This window comes from Penicillium vulpinum, assembly GCF_028829585.1.
Source record: "Penicillium vulpinum strain IBT 29486 chromosome Unknown utg000003l_segment0_segment0, whole genome shotgun sequence".
NCBI lineage: Eukaryota > Fungi > Ascomycota > Eurotiomycetes > Eurotiales > Aspergillaceae > Penicillium > Penicillium vulpinum.
The window spans coordinates 5900977-5925398 of record NW_026643243.1 but is presented as its reverse complement, the minus strand read 5'-3'; the positions used below and the strand labels follow the sequence as shown (position 1 = coordinate 5925398).

Genomic DNA, 24422 nt, shown 5'->3' with positions numbered 1-24422 from the left:
TAAGGTACTCCCTCCTTACCACTGATATTAACCCAGATCTTAAGAGACCGTCGAGGACTCATGCCGTTGGCATTGTTTGCGTATGGTGGGTATGTAGGTGCGGTTTAGCTATTACTTGCTACTAAGGGAGTCAAGCCAAAATATGAAGATCAACAAGGGAACACACCACTATCGTGGGCAAAAGATATGGATAACAATGAAGTTGTGGAAGCTCTACAGGCTTGTTCAATAAGAGGGGAAGCCGGGCGAATAGATGAAGACCCAGGAGAAGTGAGCTGAAGATGAGTTTGGTGAGGACGCTCTATTCGATTTATCTGACTGTTGTTACTAGAGTTTCATAAGGTTCGGTTGTAAAAAAAGACTTGGGAGTTGGATATCAGATATCCCTAGCTGGTGAATGTTCCTCAACGATTTCATTGGTTAGAAATATAAAGAATTCGGGCTTATTGGTGGTCTTAGCCAATCTAACGCCTCGTTTTATGTACAATAAAACATTATGTATACAATTATGATTATCCCAGTCAACAATCCCTCAGACCAGAAAGCTGGCGATGCCAGAAAGAAGAAAAAAAAAGCGATGGTGGTACAAAACAAATGCGCTTCCTTAAACAGCCCTCGTCATGGCGCCTCGGGGCGTTTCAGCGGGTGTCCTCCAGCATTGAAAACAAACTCATCCAAACTGATTAGGTCTGGAGAGCTGAACATGAGATAAAAATATTTCAGTGTCTGCGCCATCCACATGCTGTCCATCGAGTCTTTGAGGGTCAGTTCACTACCCTCATCCGTGACAGCAGCAATAGCCGCATTGCCATTCTTCGTCTGTGTCGCACTTTGTATTGCCTGGAACATATCCCAAGCTGCATCGAGGAGATCCTCACGGCCGCTGACGCGGTAGAGAGTAAACATGCTCTCGATCGCTTCCGGGCGCAAGTTATAAGCAGTGTCCGGGATTCCGACGAACCCCGTGGGCAGCCGGCGGTCTTTGATAAGAGCATCGACTTTGAGATTTGGATCAGCTTCTGGTTCGAGGCTGTTCGCCTTTTTCCAGACCTCCTGCTTCCAGTACCGCTCGCTCCATGGACAGTTCGTCTGCGACGCACATGGAACCGCATCAAAGGCTTCGGGCATAATCCCTAATGGTATGGCTCTGTGAGCCCAGATGCATCCATCGACCAACTTGTGGGCGATTTCTTGGTGGGTGGGGATGTTGAGTAGTGCGCCTCCTAGTGCAAACATACCCCCGGCAGCACAAGATTGGTACTGCATTTGTGCCTCGAGGTCTGTTTGCGAATACACTCGAACAGTGCCGGAAAAGAGCACGTCCTTGCCCTCGGGGCTCATTGGTCGGAATAAATTGTGGCCCGCGGCTGTGAGTGTCGCATTCTCGTACATCCTGCGATACATGGGCACTTGGCTTCCTAACAAAGCATATGCCTGGGGTAGGGACTTGTATAGCGAGCTCACTCCAGCACCTAATGTGAAGGTATTGTCGTCGAAACGCCCTTCCCTGGCATTCACGGAAACGGGCCAAAGACCCGCGAGCTTGGTGGCGCCTTGTTGCGTGTCAAACAATTCCATGACCCGTTGGGCCGCATCGAAGTATTTTGGGTCACCAGTGATCTGAGACAACCTTATGAATTCCAATGTAAACGAGCCTAGTTCTACACTGTGAACACTCTCCTCCGTAGGCTGCTCCTCTTTGCGCGCAGCTTTGTGTGCGTTCCAGTGTATGATGGGCATTCTGTTTGGGGTATCAAAGGCAGCGTAGAGCATATCGCCTAGCTCGATGGACTTTTTCAGCAATTTCAGATCAGCGCTGAGATCAAATGCTGCCAGCAAGCCTCCGAGTAAATGGATGTTGACATCATACGTATTGATTTTGGGAGACTGTGGATGTTCGAATTTGATATCCGTGACCGCATCCACGGCCTTTTTGAACTCATTATGCATCCCCATAATCCACAGTGTGTCAAGGTTGTCAATTAGCGTGGCACGCCATCCCCCCAACGTATTTTTAGGGCTACCACTGAGCGGCGCGAGCTCATCTGCGCGCCAAGCAAGCGACTGGTATGACTTCCAACATCTTTCAAAGGCTTCTTTCACCGCCGACTGTCTGCTAGTTTGGGGCTTCAATTTGAGACGAGATGCTTCGGGGTCTGTCGGTTGGACCTCCGGCAGTGTCCGGGGCAGTGCGACAGGTAGTGGCCGGATTTCAGCAACTGGGTATCGCACAGGCAGCTTTCTCCATAAATATTTTGGGTTGATTTCAACTTTCAGGGCGGCTTTTGATGTACCATGTGGAGAGATCGTGATAAGATTGCCGGTGTTTGTGTGATGATAGCGGTAAAGCAGGAACAATAGGAAAGCCCCGAGGCAAGCGCCTAGAAAATGACGCCGGGGCCGACTCATGATAATTTTAGGTCACAATTCCACCGACATATTCAATGCAGTAGGGATGTAGTCAACATGGGAGACCATCAAGGGAGGAAGGCGTGAAGAGAGCGACACAAAACTTTCCCCGCATTTTGAACACTGCAAGGGGGAACACAGGTCGACCTACGAGCACGAAACGTGCTCGTTAGATTCCCCAAAAGCAGAAATAAAATATTTCAATTCATGCCAAATTGAGGGTTATGTGGTGCCCTGCCGTTCTAGACTTATTTCTCTAACTTCCGATATTACCCTTTGGGCCCCCCGCATATACTGTATACACTGCCAAGTATACTCCATAGATCCATCTTTCATAGGCTTTAGTTGCAACAGTGCCAATTGGAATAGAACTACTCAGTACTCTGTATCTCTGAAGGTATTCGATATGAATATGTTCAAATAGTGCTAGTTTAAAGAACAATGTGTGAAGACCATTATGCTCCACTCTGTGCAGGGCAATTATTAGCTCGGGTAGAAACTCCCACTTGGGGATAATGCAGAATGGAGTCAGGCCGAGCCCTCGGCCTGTACTCCGTATGGGCCGGATGACATCGCATTTAAACGAGGCGATTGTCGATGGACATATTTATATCACAAAAATCAGGGAGCTTTCAGCCAAAAGGAACTACTATATACTTTGTAGAGACTAGATGATCGGCGCAAACTTAACTCACACGACATTCTTACGGATAACTATTCCGTAGCTTAATAGAATTAAAATTGAAAGATGACAGGGCTGAAACTTATGATTATTAGTCTTAATGAAATGTGAACAAAAAGAATTACATAAATTTTTAGAAAATATACATAATTAACTAGAACAAAAAGTTCAAAAAAAGAAGTGCATCATCCGTGAATCGAACACGGGCCTCGTCGATGGCAACGACGAATTCTACCACTAGACCAATGATGCTAGTTCATGTGATATTGAACACTATTATGTTATATATCCCTATCAAAATATCATCCCAATATATCAAGATCAATCATATAATTTTTCCAACTGAAAGGCCTAAAGCTAAACCCTTGGTATTCTTTTTAGAAAAAAAAAACAAATGGCCAATGGATATAAGAGCTATTCAATTTCTTTTAAAAAAAAAAACAATTTTGTGATCGGCGAACATATTAGAGTATGACTGTACCTACCATGCAAAGAGTGGATTGTATATATTTCACATGCACGGGATGGTCACACGCAACAAGCGAGCATCTCCTTGAACAAAAATTGATAAAAACCACACACTTGACACCATGGACTGATCGCGTTTGTTCAAATCAGCCATAGGATAATCTCAAGTGAAGGTATCCGATGTATTAGAATAGGCCATTTGGTCCAATGTTAGTTAAAGCAACCAAATCCTACATGTATACATCAATCAAAATCAAGTGATTTAATACCGTTCAAAGAGAACAATTATTTCTCAACAAATAACTGAAGTGCTAAGAAGCTTTAATATATTCGGTATTAATAGATTAAGACCCCGGGAATGGCATTCTAGTCTCCAACTAGGGCAGAGCTAGTCTTGAGCTGCAGATCAGCTGTCTCATACATACATGTACATTAATGGACCAGTAGCCTGGAACTTTCCATGTCGGTGAGGATACGGGGCTACAAAATAACGATTGAGGGGTCATTTGCATCTACTTCATGTCAATACCCCTCCATACCCTCAATTACAATTCAAACCACCCAAATCAAAATGACAATTTCCAATGACATACCGCTACCACAAGAGCGAGTTGTGCCAGGTTCCTGCAATATTGAACCTGGTCAATTCCCCAAGACTATGTTAGAGTCAGGTCTTCCTCTAGACCCGGACGCTATTGCATCAAACATCGTCGACCAACTAAACCAGGGTCTCTCAGCCAAAGACAAGAAAACTGTTGCATCACTGTTCCTCGAGAATTGCTATTGGCGCGACCACTTGTGCTACTCGTGGGATTTTCGCACCCTCGAGGGGAGCCAAGCTATTGCTGCCTTTGTCACTGAGGCACCACTCAGCAAAATCGAAATCGACCGATCGTCTGACTTGAGATCGCCACATAGAGCTGCCATTGATGCTTTCGGTGATGTCTTCGGAATTGAATTTTTCTTCAAGCTCACCACCGAGGATGGACAGGGAGATGGTATTATGCGATTGGCGGAACATGATGGCAAGTGGTACATTTTCACCGTGTTCACTTCCAGGGTTGCGTTAAAGGGTCACGAGGAGAAAACGGGGAGGCCCTTTGGTGTCCGCCTTGGCGAACATCAAGGTCGGAAGAACTGGAAGGATCAACGTACTGATGAAATCAACTTCGAGGGCAAAGACCCGGCGGTATTGATAGTTGGTATGTGCTGATAAAGCGTTCCCGCTAGAACTATGAAATCTAACATACGAATGAAGGGGCTGGTCAGGGTGGCTTGACTGCCGCAGCACGTCTCAAGATGCTCAAGGTCGACACCCTCATCATCGACCGAGAGGTGAGAGTCGGAGACAACTGGCGTCAGCGATATCACCAGCTCGTTCTCCACGACCCAGTGTGGTACGACCACATGCCCTATTTACCCTTCCCGACCGACTGGCCCATCTATACACCAAAAGATAAGCTGGCAGATTTCTTCGAAACCTACGTCAAGTTCCGAGAGCTCAATGTTTGGACCCAAACTGAGATCAAGTCATCATCCTGGGACGAGGACAAGAAACAATGGACGGTTGTTCTCGAGCGTAAGACAGACAACGGAACTGAGACGCGCACCTTGCACCCTCGCCATGTCATCCAAGCTACCGGCCACTCCGGCAAGAAAGACATGCCCGCTTTCAAAGGAATGGAGGACTTCAAGGGAGATCGTCTGTGTCACAGCTCGGAGTATCCTGGCGCGAATTCCGAGTCAAAGGGCAAAAAGGCCGTTGTCGTTGGATCTTGTAACTCAGCAAACGATATCGCCCAGGACTTTGTTGAGAAAGGATACGATGTGACCATGGTGCAGCGAAGCTCTACCTGTATATTATCGTCTGAATCTACCCTGGGAATTGCCTTCAAAGGGCTCTACGATGGGAACGGTCCGCCAACCGAAGACGCCGATCTTTATTTGTCGAGTATTCCATTGCGTTTGTTCAAAGCGCAACAAGTGAAAGTCACCAAACTCACGAATCAGAACGACGCAAAGACCATTGCAGGGCTGGAAAAGGCAGGCTTCAAGGTCGACAAGGGACCCTCGGACAGCGGTCTCTTGATGAAGTACTTCCAGCGTGGAGGCGGGTACTATATCGACGTCGGTGGAAGCCAGCTCATTATCGATGGGAAGATCAAGGTGAAGCATGGCCAGGAAATCAGTCAAGTTCTTCCCCATGGACTCCGGTTCGCAGATGGTACAGAGCTTGAAGCCGATGAAATCGTGTTCGCCACTGGGTATCAGAATATGAGAACTGACACTCGTGTGATCTTTGGCGACAAGGTTGCTGACAGCGTTGATGATGTCTGGGGACTTGATAAAGAGGGTGAAATTCGGACTATCTGGCGGCGGAGCGGTCACCCTGGGTTCTGGTTTATGGGTGGGAACCTCGCTCTTAGCAGATACTACTCGCGTCTGCTAGCATTGCAGATCAAAGCGCTGGAAGAGGGGTTGACTACTTGGTAATTACCGAGAAGTGTCTTTTTGCACCTTTGATGGCATCAGTGAGAAGATTACTTCCAGAATGTCTACATAATTATGGCTGCAACCGGTCTGTGATAGTCAATCCAATATGGAAATGTAGTCAACTAGTAAGGAACTTCCCATGTAAAATCTAGAAGCTGTTCAAGATACATGCATGTTCCCCCTAGACTGAAAACAATCAAACCAACCACCCTTCCTGAGAAGCCACCGAGATACCCAAAGTCAACGCAAGGGTGTACAACCAGGTCTCTAAGTCCGCCGAGGCCGGAGAAACAGGCTCCGCCAACTCCCAACAAGCTCGAAGATGATCCAAGACCGAGCTCTTCCTCACGTTAATCTCGAGTCCGTCCCGAGACATCGTAGCAATGCGACTCTTCCGGCGAGCTTTGCGGTCAATCGCCACAAGAACGAATTGATCGTCAGATGCCGCATCTCCATTTGCAGAGTGTGCCCGTTTCTCCCACTGCATAATCATCCGGGGCTGCTCGGTGCTGGTTGTGTTTTCTTCTTTAATGGCAAACTTGTAGCAAAAGCTTTTCTCAGGTCCTGTTGTGCCGACACTGGCTTGCCAGATGCATCTTGCGTCGCGGAAGTGGATTGAGGATGTGGGGCTGCTGCTGTTGTTGTTGCTTGATGGTTGGCAAATTGCAGCGATGATATTCTTTTCGTGGACAATGCTTGATTGTATATCTTGTGCTTGGGGTTGTTCTTGTCCATCTAGCTGCTTATTGGTGATATATGGCTCATTGAGTGTTGCGTAGATATCCTTTGTGCTGAGTTTTGGGCGTTGAGGAAAACCCTTTGTCAATTTTGATTTGTACAGTGGTGGCTGCCATATCTCTAGTACAGGCACTGGTCTGTGATTTGGACAAAGTTGTTGGATTTGAAGGAGTAGTTTGGGGCTGAGTCGAAGTCGTTGATTTGATTTAGGGGGCGGTAGGGCTATTCGAAATTTGGCCTGGATTTTGATGTTGACGGGTTGAGATGATGGTCTTGGGGATGAATTAGACATAATTCTCAAAGAGTAAAAGAATTTATATGCGCTTTTCTTCCCAGGAGTACTCTTACATACCGTTCTTCGCTTGCTGTGTCACTATCATAGCTTGGTGTACTATTTGGGGACTCCATGGCCAAGTCATACATATTGTCGCGTCTTCAGATGTTAAGGGACAAAACAACAGAAGGGGGAAAAAGACAAAGACAGGGAACTTATAGCTGAGAGCTAAAAGGTCTCAAAGGTCTTATAATAAATGTCAGCCTTGGCCCTACGCCCTATCCGTGGACGGCCGTACTCGTATCAATGTGCACGAGCCAGCTGGGTCTAGCGCATCTGGAAACTCTTACGAATACGGGCCATTTATGGTTAAAAGAGACACATATCTTGGCTGCCTGGGGGATCTGACAGCTACCTAAGTAGTATAAGGCGCTTACATGCCGTGTTTTGAGAGTCTAAGGCTAGGCATCTACAATTCCTTGAGAGGTCATAGAAGTAATATTTTCAAGGCATTCCGAGGTATCTTTATCCGTACATAATTTGTGCTCCAACTCTATACCCCATAGGTATTCCTGACTATAGAATTTGTGGGTCGCCGTTATGTTCGGAGTCTGGGATTTCCGAGCCGTGCGCCCGATTGGGACAATTATTCACAGCCTCAACTAACAAGGCGAACATTCAAAGCCACCCCATATGATGAAATCGATGAAATCCCTGCATCGGATATAAATGGTCTCACAAAACATGACTGGGCGTTGGTCGAAAGTGCTTTAAACCTTGCTCGCAAAATACTCGAAAAAAAGACGCCCCGAGAGCCGAATCTAGCGGTCAAAAGTTCCTCCGACTGGCGACTTAGCCTCGGCGTCGGGGCCAAGCTAGCCATGATGTCAGCGGAAGTTCGGAAGGTCGACCTGGGAATAGTGCCCAGCCCTGGTGTGGGTAGCGTCATTTATAATGAGACTCCAAGTGTCTTATGACAATATATTTGTGGAGTTGAATATGCCTTTTGCCAATATTGTGAGATTCGCAAACCCTATCCAAGCCTGGGGGATGTCTCCTTGGAAGCTTCACGCTTCCTTGAGTACTGCAGGTCGTCGGTCATCATATCGTTTTCTCCATCCGTGATCCAGGCCAAAGATTCGCCCTGTCACTATGCCTTTCACTGTCAGGATCTGGATGATCAACCATATGATTACGAGCAGCAGTAAAAGGGCTGTGGAAAACACATCGAATGCAGGAGATTTCATAAGCTTCCCAAATTCAACGGCAGCATTGGTAAAAGTGCCCTGGAGAAATCGAAGGAGTGTTAGAAGACCTGCCAAGAAATCAGAGAAATCAGTATACGCACCCATGGAAAGACCACAGACCACACAGACAAGGTGAACCGTGACTGCTTCCAGCCCCCAGGTTGGGTGTACAGAGTATAACTGATGCTCATGATGGCAAAACACCACCAAAAGATCCCATACCCCCAGACAAGAAGGCCAGTGAAATGGCTGATGAAAGCAAAGGGACCAGCTGCCTCTGCAGTCAGAAGCTGACCGCGATCATATGCCGCAAAGCTACCGGCCTGAACAGCCTCACCCAAAGCCTGGAGCGCGACCGATGCCTGCCCACAGGGACCGCACATAATCATATCCTGGTACACCATATCTGTTGTCTGGAACGTGCGACCGAAGTATTGATAGATTGTAATGGTATTGAACACAGCAACGAGGGTAAGGCCGGCCCCGATTTCAAGGTAGGAGACGATGATAGCAGGAACCTGGAGACGGGGGCTGATGTGCGCGACGCGACATATAACTCCGCCGCCTGCAGCAGATGTCAATGCCGCGAGGAATGGCATCAATGTGTCCGCCTGCATGGATCGTTTGTTCAACTGCTGCATCTTGAGCTGAACGAATGGGATCCCCATACAGGCGAGTACGGCCATGCCGGTATTTATCCACCACAAGATGTAGATGGCCAGCCCGGCTGTGTGTCCGTATTTGAAGGCGGCCATCTCGAGGATGGAGGTGAAGGCGATGGAGATACAGCAGAGCCCCGATGTTTCGATGGTCTTGTTCCGCAGCTGGTGTAGGACGTGTCTTGGGTGTATGAATATGCGCAAGAGGTAGAGGATGAGGAATAAACCGAGCTGGACGATGGTGTAGATCCATACTATCGTGGCGAGCGTTTTTAGCCCGTTGAATTGGTAATTCAGTCGATAGAGTATCACGGCTATGATACCCGTTCCTTGGGGCACAATGAACCATAGCGATGGGAAATTCCACAGGGCGCGAGAAAGCGGACCCGCTGGTGGAGGGAGATCTCCCTGATCTGGCATGTGTGGCTCTGTGCGATTCACCCCGAATTGGAGGGAGAGTCTGATCGGAACATGTTCTTTGATGAATTCGAAAGGATATAGGTTCGGGGGAGTCTTGACGTCATTAGCCGAAGTTTGGAGCTATCCCCAGATCATACAATTGCTTCATTTTGTATCATACAATTGCTTCATTTTGTAAAAGATAATATTGGATATCATTGGAGAAATACTGTGGATATCAGAAACAGTATGGATATGCAACCAAATAGGCAAAGCAATAATTTGGAGAGTTGTGCACAGGTCCGGGGCCACTCCATACCAGAAGAAACCATAATTTCAAAAAAATTGTCCCAACCACCACGGCCGACCGAATCAGAATACTCCTTCGAAGAATACCCCTGGTCCCTTGGAACTATCCGAACCCATTCGCATCTCAGTGCTTTTTCTAGGCCTGAGAAGAACCCATAATCGCCATAACGCCGTAACGCTGTAATCCGTGCAACATCAGTTTCCCCCTTGTGTGTAACGCCCATGCCAGCAAATTTCCATTTCTACGTATGTAATTTGTGAGAAGTTTTGAGGGAGAACAAAGAAAGTTATGAGCTTCCAGTGTCTCTCGTGGTGTCCTCAGTGTAAGTGTGGGGTTGATAGTAGCTTGGCCCCGCTGGAGGATCTAATCAACCTTGTGTTAGCGAGATCAGACCAAGTAATTACCACAACATACAACGTGACTCCAGGTCCCTTCCACCCCAAGATAGATGCTTCAGCTTTTCAAGCCCTCGATTTCGCACCTGAGCCATGTAGACCTTTTGCTCGTAGCTTGGACTGAATGGGGTTTCTGAATCGGCGGGTTTGTAGTGTTTGAAGACCGATGCTCCCAATGCGGTTGCTGCGAGACAGCCGACGAGGACAATGACGATGATCGCTCCGGTGGAGAGCCCCATGGTGAATAGAAGAAAAGAAGCTTGAGTAAGATCGGGGAATTGCGGTTGTTAAAGCACTTTGAATTGTAAGAAGTGGGTCAGTGCATAGTTGTGGAGGAGAGAGCCTCCGCGATCTGAGAATGGTAGATGCCTTTAGATTAACACTAGTGAGATGAAACAGGATGAAGAAAGAGAGGGGATGGAAGAAATAAAAAGACCAAAAAAGACAAAAAAAGACAAAAAAAAACATCTCAACCAAACTTACAGGTCCCGATACCTCGGAGTCCAATCTGATGTGTTGGCTCCCGAGGTTCTATACGTGACCATCCCATTGGCCATGTTTTTGCACATTTAAGGTCTAAACACTCTCTGCCAATCATTACAAGACTGTGTCACATTGATTAACAAAAGAGCAAAAATAGTACTTCCAAGGATAGTGGCTTTGATACCGGGCCTATGGATTTAGTTGAAAGCTTGTCACCGAGACTATGTATGTTGTACTTTTATAGGTCAATTCAACTGTATATGAAGGAATAAATTTAGTATACCCAAGTCAATCACTAGAGAAGGAGCGTAAAAAGAAAGAAAAAAGCCCAACAAAGGGAAGAAAACAATGAAAGAACACAACTTTTATGTAGGCAGCAGCCAAGGACATTTATGCACCGAAATCTTTATTCGCACAATAATAGTAACCTCAGTTCGAAACGTTCTCCCGATTTAAGGTAAAAATAGGATTCACGAATCATTTCGTAGTGTCTGGATCCAAAGTCGCTTCCGACAATGCCGGCCAATGAGAGGCTAGTCATGTCTATATTTGAATACTGATATCTTCCCGCGGTCAAGTATAGCTCGCCAAGGGACATAATTCTTGGGTGCACTTGGTGATCTTTCTTTACCTCTCCCCTATCAGCTATGCTAAATTGTCTCTTTGATACAGCCTAGGATTGGATTGTTGATATGAAGAGTTCGAAACAGTTTTTACATACATGTAGTTTAAACAGTCATCCCAATCCTGCTCTCTTATTTTATGCAAGCCTCCTACAAAAAATAGAACCTAGGTTGGATTAAAACAAAATAACTGTTGTTTTGACTTGAAAACATCTAGGTTCATGCATGTTATAACTAGAATACCAGGCAAAATCTAATAACAATGTTAGCAATACCCAATCAACCACTCGCCAAAGAAAAAAGATCACGTAGAATATGAGAAAACCAGCTATTGAGAGTTAGTCAAGCGAATCAAGGTAAGTTTTAGACATCCTCAATATCGAACCGAAGGTTAAACTCACTTCGGTCTTCGCCTTCGTGGAATGTCACAATTCGTGAGATCCGTTTGACTCCTTGACCATATGCACACAAGACTAAGGCGGCGACAACTTTACCAATGGGAGTACCAAGAAGACCGCAAAATTCCGGCGAAGGGGACTCCCAAGTTTGTGGCTCCTTGGGCGGACGCTCAAGTCCCTCCCGGGATTTGTAAATGTGATCCCAGATAAAGGGGATAGTTTCCTTTTGAATAATAGTATTAACAAAAACATACTTCAGGCTTTCCAAGGGGAAATCCAACTCGTAGAAAGCCTTGGCAAACTCAGACATGTAAAAATTCTCGGGATCATTTGATCTCATGAGATTATCCATAAATATCACGCCTGGTCCTGTTCGTCCAACCCAAAAGGTAAAGTCGCCGTTGATTTTAAGAACTGATTGGAATCGATAAATAGGTTTCGGGTGGCTTGCTGTGCCATCAACTGTGAGGCCAAGAGTATTGGCCCAGTACGTCCATTCGTCTGCAAGGAACTCCGGGTGGCCAGCTATATTCCAGACCCTATGATCGAGGCCTGGGAGAGTAAGTGTGGTCCTAGAAATGGGGCACCCAGGCTCATCGGCACGCTCCATCCATCGTCGTAATTTATTACCCTTTGGCTCAAACTCGGGATACTTGGGGGCCATTGCGATAGGATTGGTTCTAAGCACACTAAACTTGTTGAGATCTGTGTTTGGACCAAATGATGCAATAAATCGAGCATGTTTATATAGTTTTAGGTAGCTGAATATGAAAACAAGAAGAAACAAAGAGGTTAATCAATGCCATTGTGCAAAATATGGTGTGATAAAGACCGATAGACTTGGGGTAATGAAGAATAAAAGAATTAACGAGCCAAAGAATCATTGGAACAGTACCAACCATGCAGAAAAAATCAATCTCGAAGTGCCGCTGGCTGCAGGGGCAGAAAGGATCAATGCCAGCCGTTGCCAGCCTTTGCCTCTCCGGATATTCCTCATTATAGGAGAGTCCAACCATCTCGAGGCCAGGCCCACTGTAAATTTACTTATAGGATAGTTGCTTTGTCACACTTAACACCAGGGCTGGTCCAAGATATGTTCCTCCATACCGTATTCACCCCTGACACGAAACATAGGAAACTGGTGTGATCGCTGTTGTCATTTCTCGAATCCGCGAATCCAGGAACCCAGACTGTGAATTACAAGCCATCGCTTACATCGCTTACCACTGCTCGGTCTTGGCGGAGCGGGGGCTTGATGGGCTTGATTAGTGGGGCGCTCTTATATAGATTGACAGCTGAAATTTTCTTGTTTCAGCGAATAGAGTTGCGACGTATTTATTCTCGATCCCGTCTCATCCGGCTTGGAACAATACTGGATCATAAGCAATTGACCTGCATGTGATAGTCATCCATTCAAGACGGCTGGCGGTTTTGTTTAGATCAGGGTGGTTTCTGGGGGCTTCAATCTTGCCCAACTTGTGTAGAAAGGAGTCGTCTCAGTCAAGGTTGTAGATATCGGGTTCTGAGCACTGCTGATAGGTTGACTCAGTATATCCTACCTGCATGTGCCGTCATTCGATGTGGCGAGCTGTAAATCTCACGGTATCCTCCTCTGCGAGCCAAGGAATTTGGACTTCCAGGTCGTGCCGGACGAAGAGATCGCGAGTCCCTAAGGTTATATCTCGATCCATATCGCCGTGTGCTCACTGACACGGGAGTGGAAGCTCACAGGCAGGTTATTCCGGCCATGAGACATGTGGACTTTCCAACTCGGTTGTTGTGGTCGACTTGCTGAAGATGTAGCGAGGGGGTTTTAGGCAGGTAAACATTGCAGACACGACGGGAGAATTAGGGGTTGCCGTACGGAGTACTGATATCTGACTAGCTTGGCTGATCCAGTGAGTAGCTAGCTGTATATGGCCGCAAAGAGCCTAGTGTTCTCACCTGGGGGGACTTTGTCCTATCCACGGAGACACATCAACACAATGGCCTATCGACGATGAAGAAGTTGCCATTCTGAGATACCCTCCATGCAAGATGGAGAGATGGCTGGAATAAAATCTGAGCGACATGATTTCATCCAAAGTGAGAGATGAGACAAGCAAAAAGCCCGAGTGTATTGGGATGCATATGGTCAAAACCAGAAAATTTGAGAACATTCCTCACATCTGCCAATGCATTGCATACAAAGCTTTAGGCTCATGCGACACATATCTGCCCCAAATTTGACTACGCAGACAGATCATAGCTATCTATATCGTATATGGCTATTTAGATACATGTCTTATATCTCAGGTATCTCTCAGATGCTCTCTGGTACGTAGTAAGAGATTTGGGGCACAAAAGTGAGGGTATTACTTGTTTACAATCCACAACTTTACGATCCAAGCCGACATCTATAAAGCCAGATAGTAAGGGCCAGAGCCTGTAGTTCACGCACTCTCAGGTTACCAAGCTTAGGGCTGTATAGGTAGTCACTTAGTCCCTTTTCGGTAGTAGCTCCTTCCAGTTTAGATTGAGAAGTCAAAAGGTTCAATAGATAGGATCAATAGGCTCGATAGACTCAATGAGATCAATGGGGGACAATAGCTATAGTTTCCTATTGTCTCGTCCCTATTTGGAAGTTGGCCTGCCTAAAATGGAAAGAAAAATGGGATACAATGCGCGCGTGTCAATCGCTCCTTCCATCTGTGTAATTCCTTCCGTTTTGGGACCCAGGGTCTTCTATAAATTCTCTTCTTCTCCTACTTTTCTCTTTCTTTCTTCTCTCTCTCTTCTCTCCTCAATTTACCAAGTCTTTCAACAGCGCCTTTTGCGCTGTGACACTTTCTGCTGCCCCAGCGTCGCCGGTCTCACCGGCGTTTGTTTTTCATTTTTATTTTCAAAAAAAAAAAAGAAAAAAAAAATGTTGATTCCCTTCGTGGGAATCTTCGTGGGCATGACTCTCTGGAGTCAGTGGTTCCCCATCCCGGGATTCACTGCTCCAGAGCAGTCGTTCGTGCGGCGTCTGTCTGGTACGTTCCAGCTGACGATGGAGTCTTGGGCCTTCTGTGACCTGGTGAAAGCTGCCGCCTCCCAGCGCGAGTATCCTGTATGGGAGTCGCATCCTCACGTTGGCCATGGGTATGCAAACTCGACGGGCTTTCTGGTTATCAGCCTTGGTACGGATGTCATTGTCCAGCCTGGACTGGTCGATGATATGCCGCCCTGGTTTCCAACCCCGTTCCTGGTACCCATCCCGGTCTCGCTTTGGTCAAGTGATGATGGAGTGACATCTTCCGATCCCAAGGAATTTATCTACATCCTCTCACCTAGATCAGAGCCTGGGCAAGGCTTCTTTCTCAAGTTGGTGCTTATCGGTATTTGGCTTTTTGTCCAAGCCCCCTGGGTCTTGATTGCTTACGAACGGCAATTGTACGATGGACTTGAAACCTTTGCTGTGTGGATTCCGAAGTTTCTCGAGGGCCAACCACAGATTGTCCGTGTGATATTTCTGACCGAGGATGGTTCATTTCCCTTTGACCTGGAGATGGATCGTCTGATCGCGGGCCCAACAGAAACGGAGGAGGAAATTCTTGCTTGGGTCTTGTCCGCAGACAGTTGTCCCGAGTCTGTGTCTCATGTGTCGGTTCTCTCTCGGCTTGGAGGTATCTGGGTCCACCGGATCACCCCTGGCCTGGGAGTTGAGCAGTCACAGGACTCAGAATCGGCTTGCAATACCACCAACCCGATTAGCACTACGGATGACGCTCGCACGAACTTGGTCTTGCAGCATCCCTGGGGCTCGATGGCTCTCTACGCCTCCGGCCATGACGATTCTCCGGCTCCGGCTGAGAGTCCGATTGGCAACGGTGCGGAAGATGAGCGTCCTGATCCCACCCCGACGTACTTCAGCAAGAAGAACCGTCCGTCGCAAGCTAAGAGATGTCGCGCTGCAAAGAAAGCACAACAGGAAAAGAAGGAACTAAAGCATTCTAATGTTTTAGCCTCTTACGCTTCCAGTGCTTCTCTTGCGATGTCTTCGAGCTCGACGCTTTCCCCGGCTTTGGCTCCGGTCTTCATTTCTGGTCGTTTGGCGGAGCAGGATGATCTGCAGAGTGGTCCTTTTTCTTCGGCTCCCTTGTTCGCTAACGTGGGCATTGATCCTCCTACGGACTGTGGTACGACTTCGCCTGATGACAACGCTTCTTCCCAGCCGTCCCGTCGCCGTCGTCGTCCTCGACAGCGTCATGCCTAGATGCTTCGATGGAGGTGGGACATGTATCAGCAACAAAAGTGTCTGAGAGGGACACCTTGAAGGAACTCCTCTCTTCGGAGGGTGTTTAGGTCCTTCTCAGTTGTCCTGCAGCGCTTTTGTTTGCTGGTACAATGCTGTGTTGGGGCCGCGTCATTAAGCGTCCTCAGAAGCTTTTCATAGGGGGTTGGGCTTGGAGATTGAGTTGACTGACCAATATGCCAGTAAAAAAAAAAAAAAAAAAAACAAAAAAGAACAAAAAGAGAAAAAGAGAAAAAGAGAGAAAGAGAGAAAGAGAGAAAGATAGAAAGAGAGAAAATCAATGCTTTCACTTTTCTCTCATTTTGCTCTCATTTCTATCTGAGTTCAAAGATCTCTCTTGCGACGTGCTTGTCTCGCGTTGCTCTTTTTCGGCTTCTGGGCTCTACGCATTCGATTTCTGTTGTTCGGCTGTCGATCACGGCCACGCTTATAAAATATTCGTTCTCTGTGCCTCATTGTCTAGTTGAGGTTCAGTCCAAGCCCGCGACCATCTTCTCAAAAAAAAAAAAAAAAAAAAGTTGCATCGGTCAACCCTTTCCACGACAAGTCGGCTACCTCTTCTCTCCAGGCTCAATCAAACAAACTTTCGCGTGACCGTGCTCTTCATGACCTCTTGGGGAGAAGCTCGGATCAAAAACCCATCTTGATCGTCTTTTGCAGGCCTTCAATTCAATCCTGCTGGGTTCACATCGACTCTCTGTGAACATCATTCCATGTACTGCATTCCTCACCATAGCCTTCTGGTGACAAGGCTTTAGCTGAGTTCAATTTTGGGACCATTCTGTGTAGGACAGACAACAATCACTCAACCTGCCTGGTTCCATCTTCGAACCACTTGACCGCACGGTCATTCTCATTTACATCAATCATTCAACCGATATGGAAACAGAATCAGTTTTTCCAAACGGCCTCTGGGGGAGGGACCTGATTGGAAAAAACTTCACATTCTCTGTTTCAATCATCTACCTTCCACTGAGCTTATGGGACGGCTTCAGTTGGACAATATTGAGAGAAAACAAAACAATTTGACCTCAATCTATCATCACCACAAATCCAGCGGTCAATACATATTCATCTGTTCTCCACTGGGCTCTGAGACAAGCCTTTTCTGGACCAAGAACACTATGACCATCAATTGGAGCTTCAGCCTCAATTTAAAACCACCACAAACCACCACAAACCACCACAAACCACCACAAACCACCGGTCAATACATATTCAGCTGCTCTCCACTGGGCTCTGAGACAAGCCTTGTCTGGACCAAGAACACTATGACCATCAATCGGAGCTTCAGCCTCAATCATGCTTCCGGTTCAAGCCAACAAAAATCTTGAGTCAATCATCAATCCAATTCCAATTGAATTATCTTATCTTCCTTCCAAGGCTCGTCGAACATGATCTCACTGGAAGAAGAACCATCATCAATACCTTTATGCTCTGTGCAGTTTCGGAGCAACATCCAAATTACAAACCTGCTCAACACGCTTATCAGCCAATCCAACCTGTCTTCCAGCTACTTCTTTTCTCTCCGCGGACCCCTTGAAATATGTCTTTGCTGGATGAGCCATGAACGTCTTTTGTGACTTCATTGAAAACCCACTTTCTGTGTTTATCAATATCATTTAACACATTTGTTCATTTCTCAGACCCTGAAATAGGTCTCTGGATGAGCCTCTTGACATCCACAATTACTTTCTGTGTTTATCAACTCTTCTCAACACATTTATCCTCCCTTCAGGCCTTGTAATAGGTCTCTTCCGGGCAGACATGTTGAAAACACTTCGGAATCACTTTCCATTTTCATCCTCTTGGGCACCCAAAAAGCCCCCTTGATGAGAAACAAACAAATGCAAGAATTCTTTCAAATTTTATGAGCAAGCTGGCAATCATGGTATGTCATAGCTGCTTCTATTCCAGTTTTCCATTTACTGACAGTTAGGGCTTTTCCAGGGCCCGTGACTCCTTCCGTCTGTTCATCAGCCCTTCCAGCGTTTCCTTTCTTCAACCGGGTAAACCCCGGTTTTAGTGCATGTCTACGGATCATGATGGGATATGAAATATAGGACATGGTACAAAGGGATATCAAAACTGGGATGAACATTCATGACATGTTTTGGGCGTTGTGCGAGTTCCTTATGTTTTTTTTTTGTACAGATCCAGCATCCATTGCAACTGGGCGGATTACTTTTTGTGATTTCAGTGATACCCCACAAAGCATAGCCTTTTTTTTGTTGGTTTTTGACTGCATTGCCACCTCAGTCAATTCAATACTATTGTTCCGTTGCGATTAATGGACTGGTAAGAATTCCTGTTCAAGCGTAGCTGTGCTCCAATGATGATAAACTAAAAATCGAAAGAAATTAAACATGCAGCTGAGTGCTGGAAACTGATCAGCTTAGCAGGTATTTTCCCCTGAAGGCCTTGTGTCTATATAGGGGTGAGGGGCTGCTACTATGACGATAGCTTTCTCAGAAGAGTGGCAAAAGAGCCAACAACTGGGAAATACTGTTTTTTCTATATATGTGAAGGGTGTTGGAAACTTTTATCAAAAAAGAGACTAAAAGAAAGCTACTACATACATGGTATGTAGTACATATTGTCGATATAGATGTCATGACCTCTCCCAATGAGGTTCGCAGGACTCGAAGTATGTATGTAGATCTATCACTCTGATTGATATATACAAGACCCTACATGGTGGGGTCTTCACAATAGATGCTTGTGGTCCTCACGGCATACGGTACATTCTACATTCTTTAACGCGAGCGAATAATATATTACCATTATGCGGGAAAGAACATTTGTTTTATAATTTCACAGTTATCCTATGTAGAGAATCGGACATATAGAAGAGAAAGCTACATGATATGGCACTTCCCCCTTCGCTTGCGACCCCGCTCCTTAATTGTGTTATCGTTCCAATCCTGAATGCGCCGGCGCCATTCCTCGTTTGTTGGTGGGGGTAAGCTAGTGGGTTCGGTTGAAACTCTCCTGTGGAAAGACCGTTGCCTTTGAGGTACCTCTTGCTCGTCATCCGCTACAGTACCCTGCCCGTCTTCATGTGGCTGTGGGATATGAAGAAGGTTTGGCGATGACACAGAGTATGGGAAGTAGGCATCGCCAAGTGCATCGCCCAGTGCCGAGGCCCTCAAGTATGGAAGAGGCATAATGTTCTCTTGTTGAGGTAGTTCCGCTGGATACACAGCGACCGTAGGCGTGATGGATTGGACCGCTGGATGAGAAGCAGATCCATGGTGTTCTGGCGAGAAGTTGTTTGTGAACGAATCTTGAGGGATGAATTGCTCTGCGTCAAAGTCTCTGCCGATGGAATTTCTCCCCTGCCTAGATCCAATTACAGTGCGTAGCCTCTGTAAATTGACAGATTGTGGACGTAGGTGCGTTGGTTGCTGCGCGACACGAGCGGATTCTGCTCTTCCAGGCTGGAGGGTAGAATTGGTGGCATTTACTGGGGGGAGGAGCAATCTCTGTAGATCATCTGGCAATGGGTCCGCTGTTTCGCGTTTGTAAGGAGGAGGGGGTGGTACCCAATTATCGGCGTCACTCTCATGGGGAATCTGGCGAGGGATGTGAGAACTACGATATCGAGGGTCGTATCTCCCACGGGTTGATGCAGCCACAGTGGCAGCTCTATGGAGAACTTCACTGGAACGAGGCTGCGTATTGTCATATGGAAGGTCGATTACTTCGCCTCGAGAATTTTCGCTTGGTGAGGTAGGAACTGCAAGACTGATGTTGCGGCGCAAGTGAAGTGGCAGAGCTCGGGATTCTCGAGTAGTCGCTGAATGGCCGAGGGCTGCGAATCTTGTAGCAGTATCGCCACGATGTAGCCGTGTTCGCCTCCTTTCAAGCTCAACTTCCGTGGCCAAAGAGGAGTCCGGCTCCATAAGAATCTTGGGTGCCATTTCTCCGACTTCGATGTCAAGCTCAATCTTTTCACCATTCATGGTAGAGCGCTCAAAATCAAGTAGGAGGATTCGACCACCATCAACTGGGATATCTTCTTCGCCAAATATTTGTGGTTGCACACCACCAGGTGCTACCGCGACGAGTCTCCGCCGGAGTCTCGAGCCTGAACATACCCAGTGAGCGGATGTGATCCCGTGCATTTCACTCACCCGCCGCCCCCGGATCAAGATCTTAGGTTGTTGAACGATTTTCTGAAGCTGTGCTAAATTGTCGCGAGGCGCGCAGCCTCCATAATGGTGACCACCACCAACCTGGGTACCAGTGATTTCACTGGCAGCCAAACCAGGCATCCCATATATCCATAGCTCTGAATCTTGGAACCCTAACGCACAAAGTTCACCTGCATCATCAGTGGCGGGTCTCATGCTTGGCCGCATTTCCCGAGACTCATCTGTTAAAAATGGACTAGCAAAATAAACGATTCCCGCATTCTTGGTTAATTGAAGCGCTCTGAATGCCCCCAATTGTTTGTCATATCCCATTACCCAGTGATCGTCAACTTCCCCATGACCAATAATGAGAGAGGCATGGGTGATATGGCAACCGACTGTTTCAGGAAAGAGAATTTGTGTTGTCCACATTCGCATCTCGAGTTCTTCAGGTGAAGCGTCCGTTCCGGTTTCAGTATAGAAAGGAGGAGTGATGGTGACAATACCTTCAGCTGTAAAGCCAAGAAGCATCGCTCCATCAAGCGAAAATGAAAGTGCATCCACACGGAGACAACGCACCGCCCGACGGTCGGTCGGCAAAGCCTCTTCACCCACAGCGTATACCTCAATACTATCGCCAAAGGCTAAGGCCAGTACACTACCTGCTGGAGAGAATTTGATGTCCTTTGGGGCATCGTTCAGCGTGATAACTTGAATGTGCTTGACTTCATCATCGGAGAGCTGGTAGATATGAACTCGGTGTGTGGAAGACACAACAGCAATGAGAGAGCCATCATCCCGGATTGTGGCTCCCAGGGGCCGTCTTCGGGTCTTAAGTTCATGCTTGACGGTGACTGGGTCGGTGGCCACGTCTAGTATGACAATGCGAGAAGAGCTGATGCAGAGAACCATTTGACCATTTCCTGAAAATGAGAATCGAAAAACTTCACCTTGTGGGAACGCCGTAGACGAGCTCATAGAACTTGAAATTAGTCGCACGAGGGTTTGCCGGGGCCGTAAAAATACATCAAAGGCGTTCTGCCTGACTTCCTTGACAAACTGGCGCTTTAGTTTTGTCAGGTTCTCTGCCTCAGAAATAACCCCACGAGTCCAGGAAAACGATGAACAGCGTGACAACTGATATGCATACATGGCCGCAGAATCGGACGCATGCTTCCATCTTCGGTTTAACAAAGATAGTGATGCAAATGTATTGGCATCGGAAGCATACAATATGCTATTTATGCAGTTAATGACTGACTGTAAGGTCACATGTCGGATGTACACAGAGGTGTAACTCCTAGGTGAGATAGAAACTTACTCCTCAATCACATTAAGTGGTAGCCGGTCAAAGGACGTGTTTAGGCTGGGCAATACAGAACACCCCGCTTGATGGACGAAAGAGCCCTTGGGGATGGAGGTATCCTCCATGATCACCACTTTGTATCTACATACAACAGATCAGGCATACGGCGGGCATTGTTGAGAAAAAGATGACCTTGTGGCTGTGCAGTTTCTCGCCCCATGAGGCAATGCGGGACATCAGCATTAATGAATCAACTAGTAATGCCGATCGCCTGCATTGTCCATGCCAAGGCCAAGATAAAAATAGACAGAACCTCAGGCAGAAATATAGCTATGTCAGCATTTTCACGTGGGATGAGTCATCATTCCCCACATCTGATGGATCCATGGTGCCCGCAGTCTCAAATTTCGATAAGAAAATGAGATCGCCGGATTTTGATATATGGGGAGACTGTACAAGATGATGTGCGTGTAGCTTTGACCTCGCAGTTCCCTAGCCATTGAAAGCTCCCAATTTTCTCCTCGCCTCTTTCTCCCTATATTGCAGGCCTCGTGCCCATACCCCTCACTCTGTCCAACTGCTAATCGGCCGACTCCGAAAACACCCCGACCAAAATCTCCAAATCACCATATTCTGCTTTCTCATATTACCTATATTACCTATCGACATAGCTCCCTCATACTTGGGCGTGCATCATGTCGCCTGCACCAGTCCAAGTCAATTCCTCCTCCAAGCTCCCATCGCCCGGATTCAATGCCGGCGCCCGGCCCTACCGTTCCCACAAGGTCCGCGCCTGTGACTTGTGCCGCAAGCGCAAATCTCGATGTACCGTCGATATCCCCGGTCAATCCTGCCTTCTTTGTCGCGTGCAAGGTGCCGATTGTCATTACCAAGAGGAGGCCAATACGGATACTTCAGTCTTGAGTGTTCAGGACTCAAAGTCCTGGCCTCCTATGATGGAGGCCGTTCCTGGGCAGAAGCGTAAGCGCAGTCCCGATGGAGTCGCCCACTTAAGCCAGAATAATATTCCGCCCCGGCAGCCCATGAATGGGCCCAGCCCCCATGGAACGACTTCGTCTGGTGGTCGTCGAGGAAGTGATCCGCGGCGGAAAACTATAGAGGATCCCCAGAATGAGTCAGTTCTCATTGTTGGCCCTATGGTGGCTGAAGATGCCCAAGTCATTGAAAAACATATGCCCCCAGAGCGGACAAGTCAATCAGAAGAGCCCAATAGTCACCCGTACAATATCTACTCTAGCGATCCGCGGAAACCAGTCCTTTACACCACAATCTCCCGGCGAAGGAAAGGTATGCGGAGAGGAACGCCTCCTGGTGAGAACCAAAAGGAGGTGCTCGAACAAATACTCGGGCCGTTTAAACACGACCTAGTGAGACTGTATGTTGACCTTTTCCCTCCATTTTCTACCCTGCTAATCTTCCCCCTCTAGTTTCATTGATCGTTTTAACGTGTCTTTTCCGATCTTCGACGGGGAGTCATTCTGGGAATCATACATCGCCGAGGACCTGCACGACCCGCCAGCTGCACTAGTGTGTCAAGTCTATTCCATGTCCCTCGTATATTGGAAACACACACAAAAACTTTCATGTCATCCGAAGCCTGACGTTCGATATGCGATCAACATGACTGTCGCTGCGTTGCATGAGGAATTCTCAGCTCCCGGACTGGACACAATCAGCGCTGCGCTTATCGACCTGACTGGACGACCCATTTTCTCCATGACTGGCAACGCCGTCAGCTGTGGCCGCATGTTGTCTTTAGCAAATTGTCTTGGTTTGAACCGTGATCCTAGCAACTGGAAGCTCTCACAAGCAGAAAAAAACCAGCGGATTCGTCTGTGGTGGGGAGTTGTGATTCATGATCGTTGGTAAGATCGTTCCGTTTTTCTTTTGTCTAGCAACAAATCTGACAATAAACAGGGGAAGTTTTGGTCATGGCGTCCCACCTCAGATTTCCAAAAATCAATACGACGTGCCTCTACCCACTGTAGACATATTAGTCCCATCACACCTCCGCACCACAGAGCGTGTGAGGGCAGCACATTGCCACATCTACCTATGCAAATTGACCGAGACTTTGGGCGAGCTATTACCACTGGTCTATGGGCTGCAACACAAACCCGCACGCGAGACATCCAAGAAGCTCAGACAAATACGAACAGATCTGGATATATGGGAAGACTCCCTACCGGACTGGTTGAGAGGACCTACAATCCACACCGGGGAACGAATCTATGGAGCAAGCAGCTTGCAGTTAGCTTTCTTAGCTGTGAAAATGCTTGTCAGCCGAGTTGAATTAAATGTAAGCTGAAGGCCGGGGGAAATCGAAACGAGTGATCTCTAACAACCTTGCAGGAGGTCAACAACTCCGAAACGGAAAACACGGAGGCACGTCGCTATTTCCAAACGGAATGCAGAAGGTCAGCAGAGGAGATTGTTGCGTTCATAACGTCTTTACGAAAGGGTAATTTCACGGAGTTCTGGCTACCCTGTACGTTGAAGCATTCTTTCTAGAGCTTGATTTTTTCCCCCTAATTTCCTTGACAGATAGCGCCTTTCATCTCACGTCAACGGCCACATTGCTAGTTCGCTGTGCATTCGAGACCACCGACAGCGAAGTTGCACGATCATGTCTTTCCAACGTCGAAACCCTGCGCTCAGTCTTGCGTCGTGTGCGGGAAGAAGAAGACTGGGATGTAGCAGACATGTGTCTGGACCACTGCGAACGCATTATGCACCGGCTTCCTGGAACCGGTGCCACAATGGACGAGGCATTCACAGCCACGATGGCAGACAACGGGCTGGTCAACCCGGCCGCGATATCGCTCCCCGAGACCCAAACAAATAACGACATCGTCGACGACATGATGTCAATATCTAATACGTTTGGAACGATGGACGGTTTCCCCTTTGACATGACGGGAATATGGGACGTCTCCGTCTTCCAAGATGTCAACCTGACATGATCAGAAGATTATTAAACATATACTTTTAGATTCCTATTTCAACAATATACCCTGGGATCCAAAGCCCAACGACCTTGATATCAATTCAATCTCAGTCTTTCTCATATTAAAATTTCTGACTAAAATTTTGTACAAAAAAAAT

At 47.2% G+C, this 24422-nt stretch overlaps 9 protein-coding genes across 9 annotated transcripts; 3 read left to right on the top strand and 6 right to left on the bottom strand.

Moving 5' to 3' along the window:
* Positions 1 to 618: 618 nt before the first annotated feature.
* Positions 619 to 2409, bottom strand: N7479_007278 (glycoside hydrolase family 47 protein; the record flags this gene model as incomplete). Its single annotated transcript, XM_057254972.1, has 1 exon — positions 619 to 2409. One exon carries the CDS (start codon positions 2407 to 2409, stop codon positions 619 to 621), a length of 1791 nt encoding a protein of 596 aa, XP_057108834.1.
* A 1721-nt stretch (positions 2410 to 4130) lies between these two features.
* On the top strand, positions 4131 to 6052 carry N7479_007277 (flavin-containing monooxygenase; the record flags this gene model as incomplete). Its single annotated transcript, XM_057254971.1, has 2 exons — positions 4131 to 4761; positions 4818 to 6052. 2 exons carry the CDS (start codon positions 4131 to 4133, stop codon positions 6050 to 6052), a joined length of 1866 nt encoding a protein of 621 aa, XP_057108833.1.
* Positions 6053 to 6248: 196 nt separating this feature from the next.
* On the bottom strand, positions 6249 to 7213 carry N7479_007276 (uncharacterized protein; the record flags this gene model as incomplete). The annotated part of the gene is made up of 2 exons (XM_057254970.1): positions 6249 to 7062; positions 7143 to 7213. 2 exons carry the CDS (start codon positions 7211 to 7213, stop codon positions 6249 to 6251), a joined length of 885 nt encoding a protein of 294 aa, XP_057108832.1.
* Positions 7214 to 8131: 918 nt separating this feature from the next.
* Positions 8132 to 9390, bottom strand: N7479_007275 (putative malic acid transport protein; the record flags this gene model as incomplete). Its single annotated transcript, XM_057254969.1, has 2 exons — positions 8132 to 8350; positions 8413 to 9390. The coding sequence occupies 2 exons, from the start codon at positions 9388 to 9390 to the stop codon at positions 8132 to 8134; spliced, it is 1197 nt and encodes a 398-aa protein (XP_057108831.1).
* Positions 9391 to 9965: 575 nt separating this feature from the next.
* Positions 9966 to 10313, bottom strand: N7479_007274 (uncharacterized protein; the record flags this gene model as incomplete). The annotated part of the gene is made up of 2 exons (XM_057254968.1): positions 9966 to 10042; positions 10094 to 10313. The coding sequence occupies 2 exons, from the start codon at positions 10311 to 10313 to the stop codon at positions 9966 to 9968; spliced, it is 297 nt and encodes a 98-aa protein (XP_057108830.1).
* A 1230-nt stretch (positions 10314 to 11543) lies between these two features.
* N7479_007273 (uncharacterized protein) lies at positions 11544 to 12242 on the bottom strand (the record flags this gene model as incomplete). The annotated part of the gene is made up of 1 exon (XM_057254967.1): positions 11544 to 12242. The coding sequence occupies one exon, from the start codon at positions 12240 to 12242 to the stop codon at positions 11544 to 11546; it is 699 nt and encodes a 232-aa protein (XP_057108829.1).
* A 2241-nt stretch (positions 12243 to 14483) lies between these two features.
* N7479_007272 (uncharacterized protein) lies at positions 14484 to 15815 on the top strand (the record flags this gene model as incomplete). The annotated part of the gene is made up of 1 exon (XM_057254966.1): positions 14484 to 15815. The coding sequence occupies one exon, from the start codon at positions 14484 to 14486 to the stop codon at positions 15813 to 15815; it is 1332 nt and encodes a 443-aa protein (XP_057108828.1).
* Positions 15816 to 18712: 2897 nt separating this feature from the next.
* On the bottom strand, positions 18713 to 21421 carry N7479_007271 (F-box domain protein; the record flags this gene model as incomplete). Its single annotated transcript, XM_057254965.1, has 2 exons — positions 18713 to 21227; positions 21312 to 21421. 2 exons carry the CDS (start codon positions 21419 to 21421, stop codon positions 18713 to 18715), a joined length of 2625 nt encoding a protein of 874 aa, XP_057108827.1.
* Positions 21422 to 21991: 570 nt separating this feature from the next.
* On the top strand, positions 21992 to 24280 carry N7479_007270 (putative C6 transcription factor; the record flags this gene model as incomplete). Its single annotated transcript, XM_057254964.1, has 5 exons — positions 21992 to 22692; positions 22745 to 23182; positions 23235 to 23616; positions 23670 to 23805; positions 23862 to 24280. The coding sequence occupies 5 exons, from the start codon at positions 21992 to 21994 to the stop codon at positions 24278 to 24280; spliced, it is 2076 nt and encodes a 691-aa protein (XP_057108826.1).
* Between the last annotated feature and the right edge of the window lie 142 nt (positions 24281 to 24422).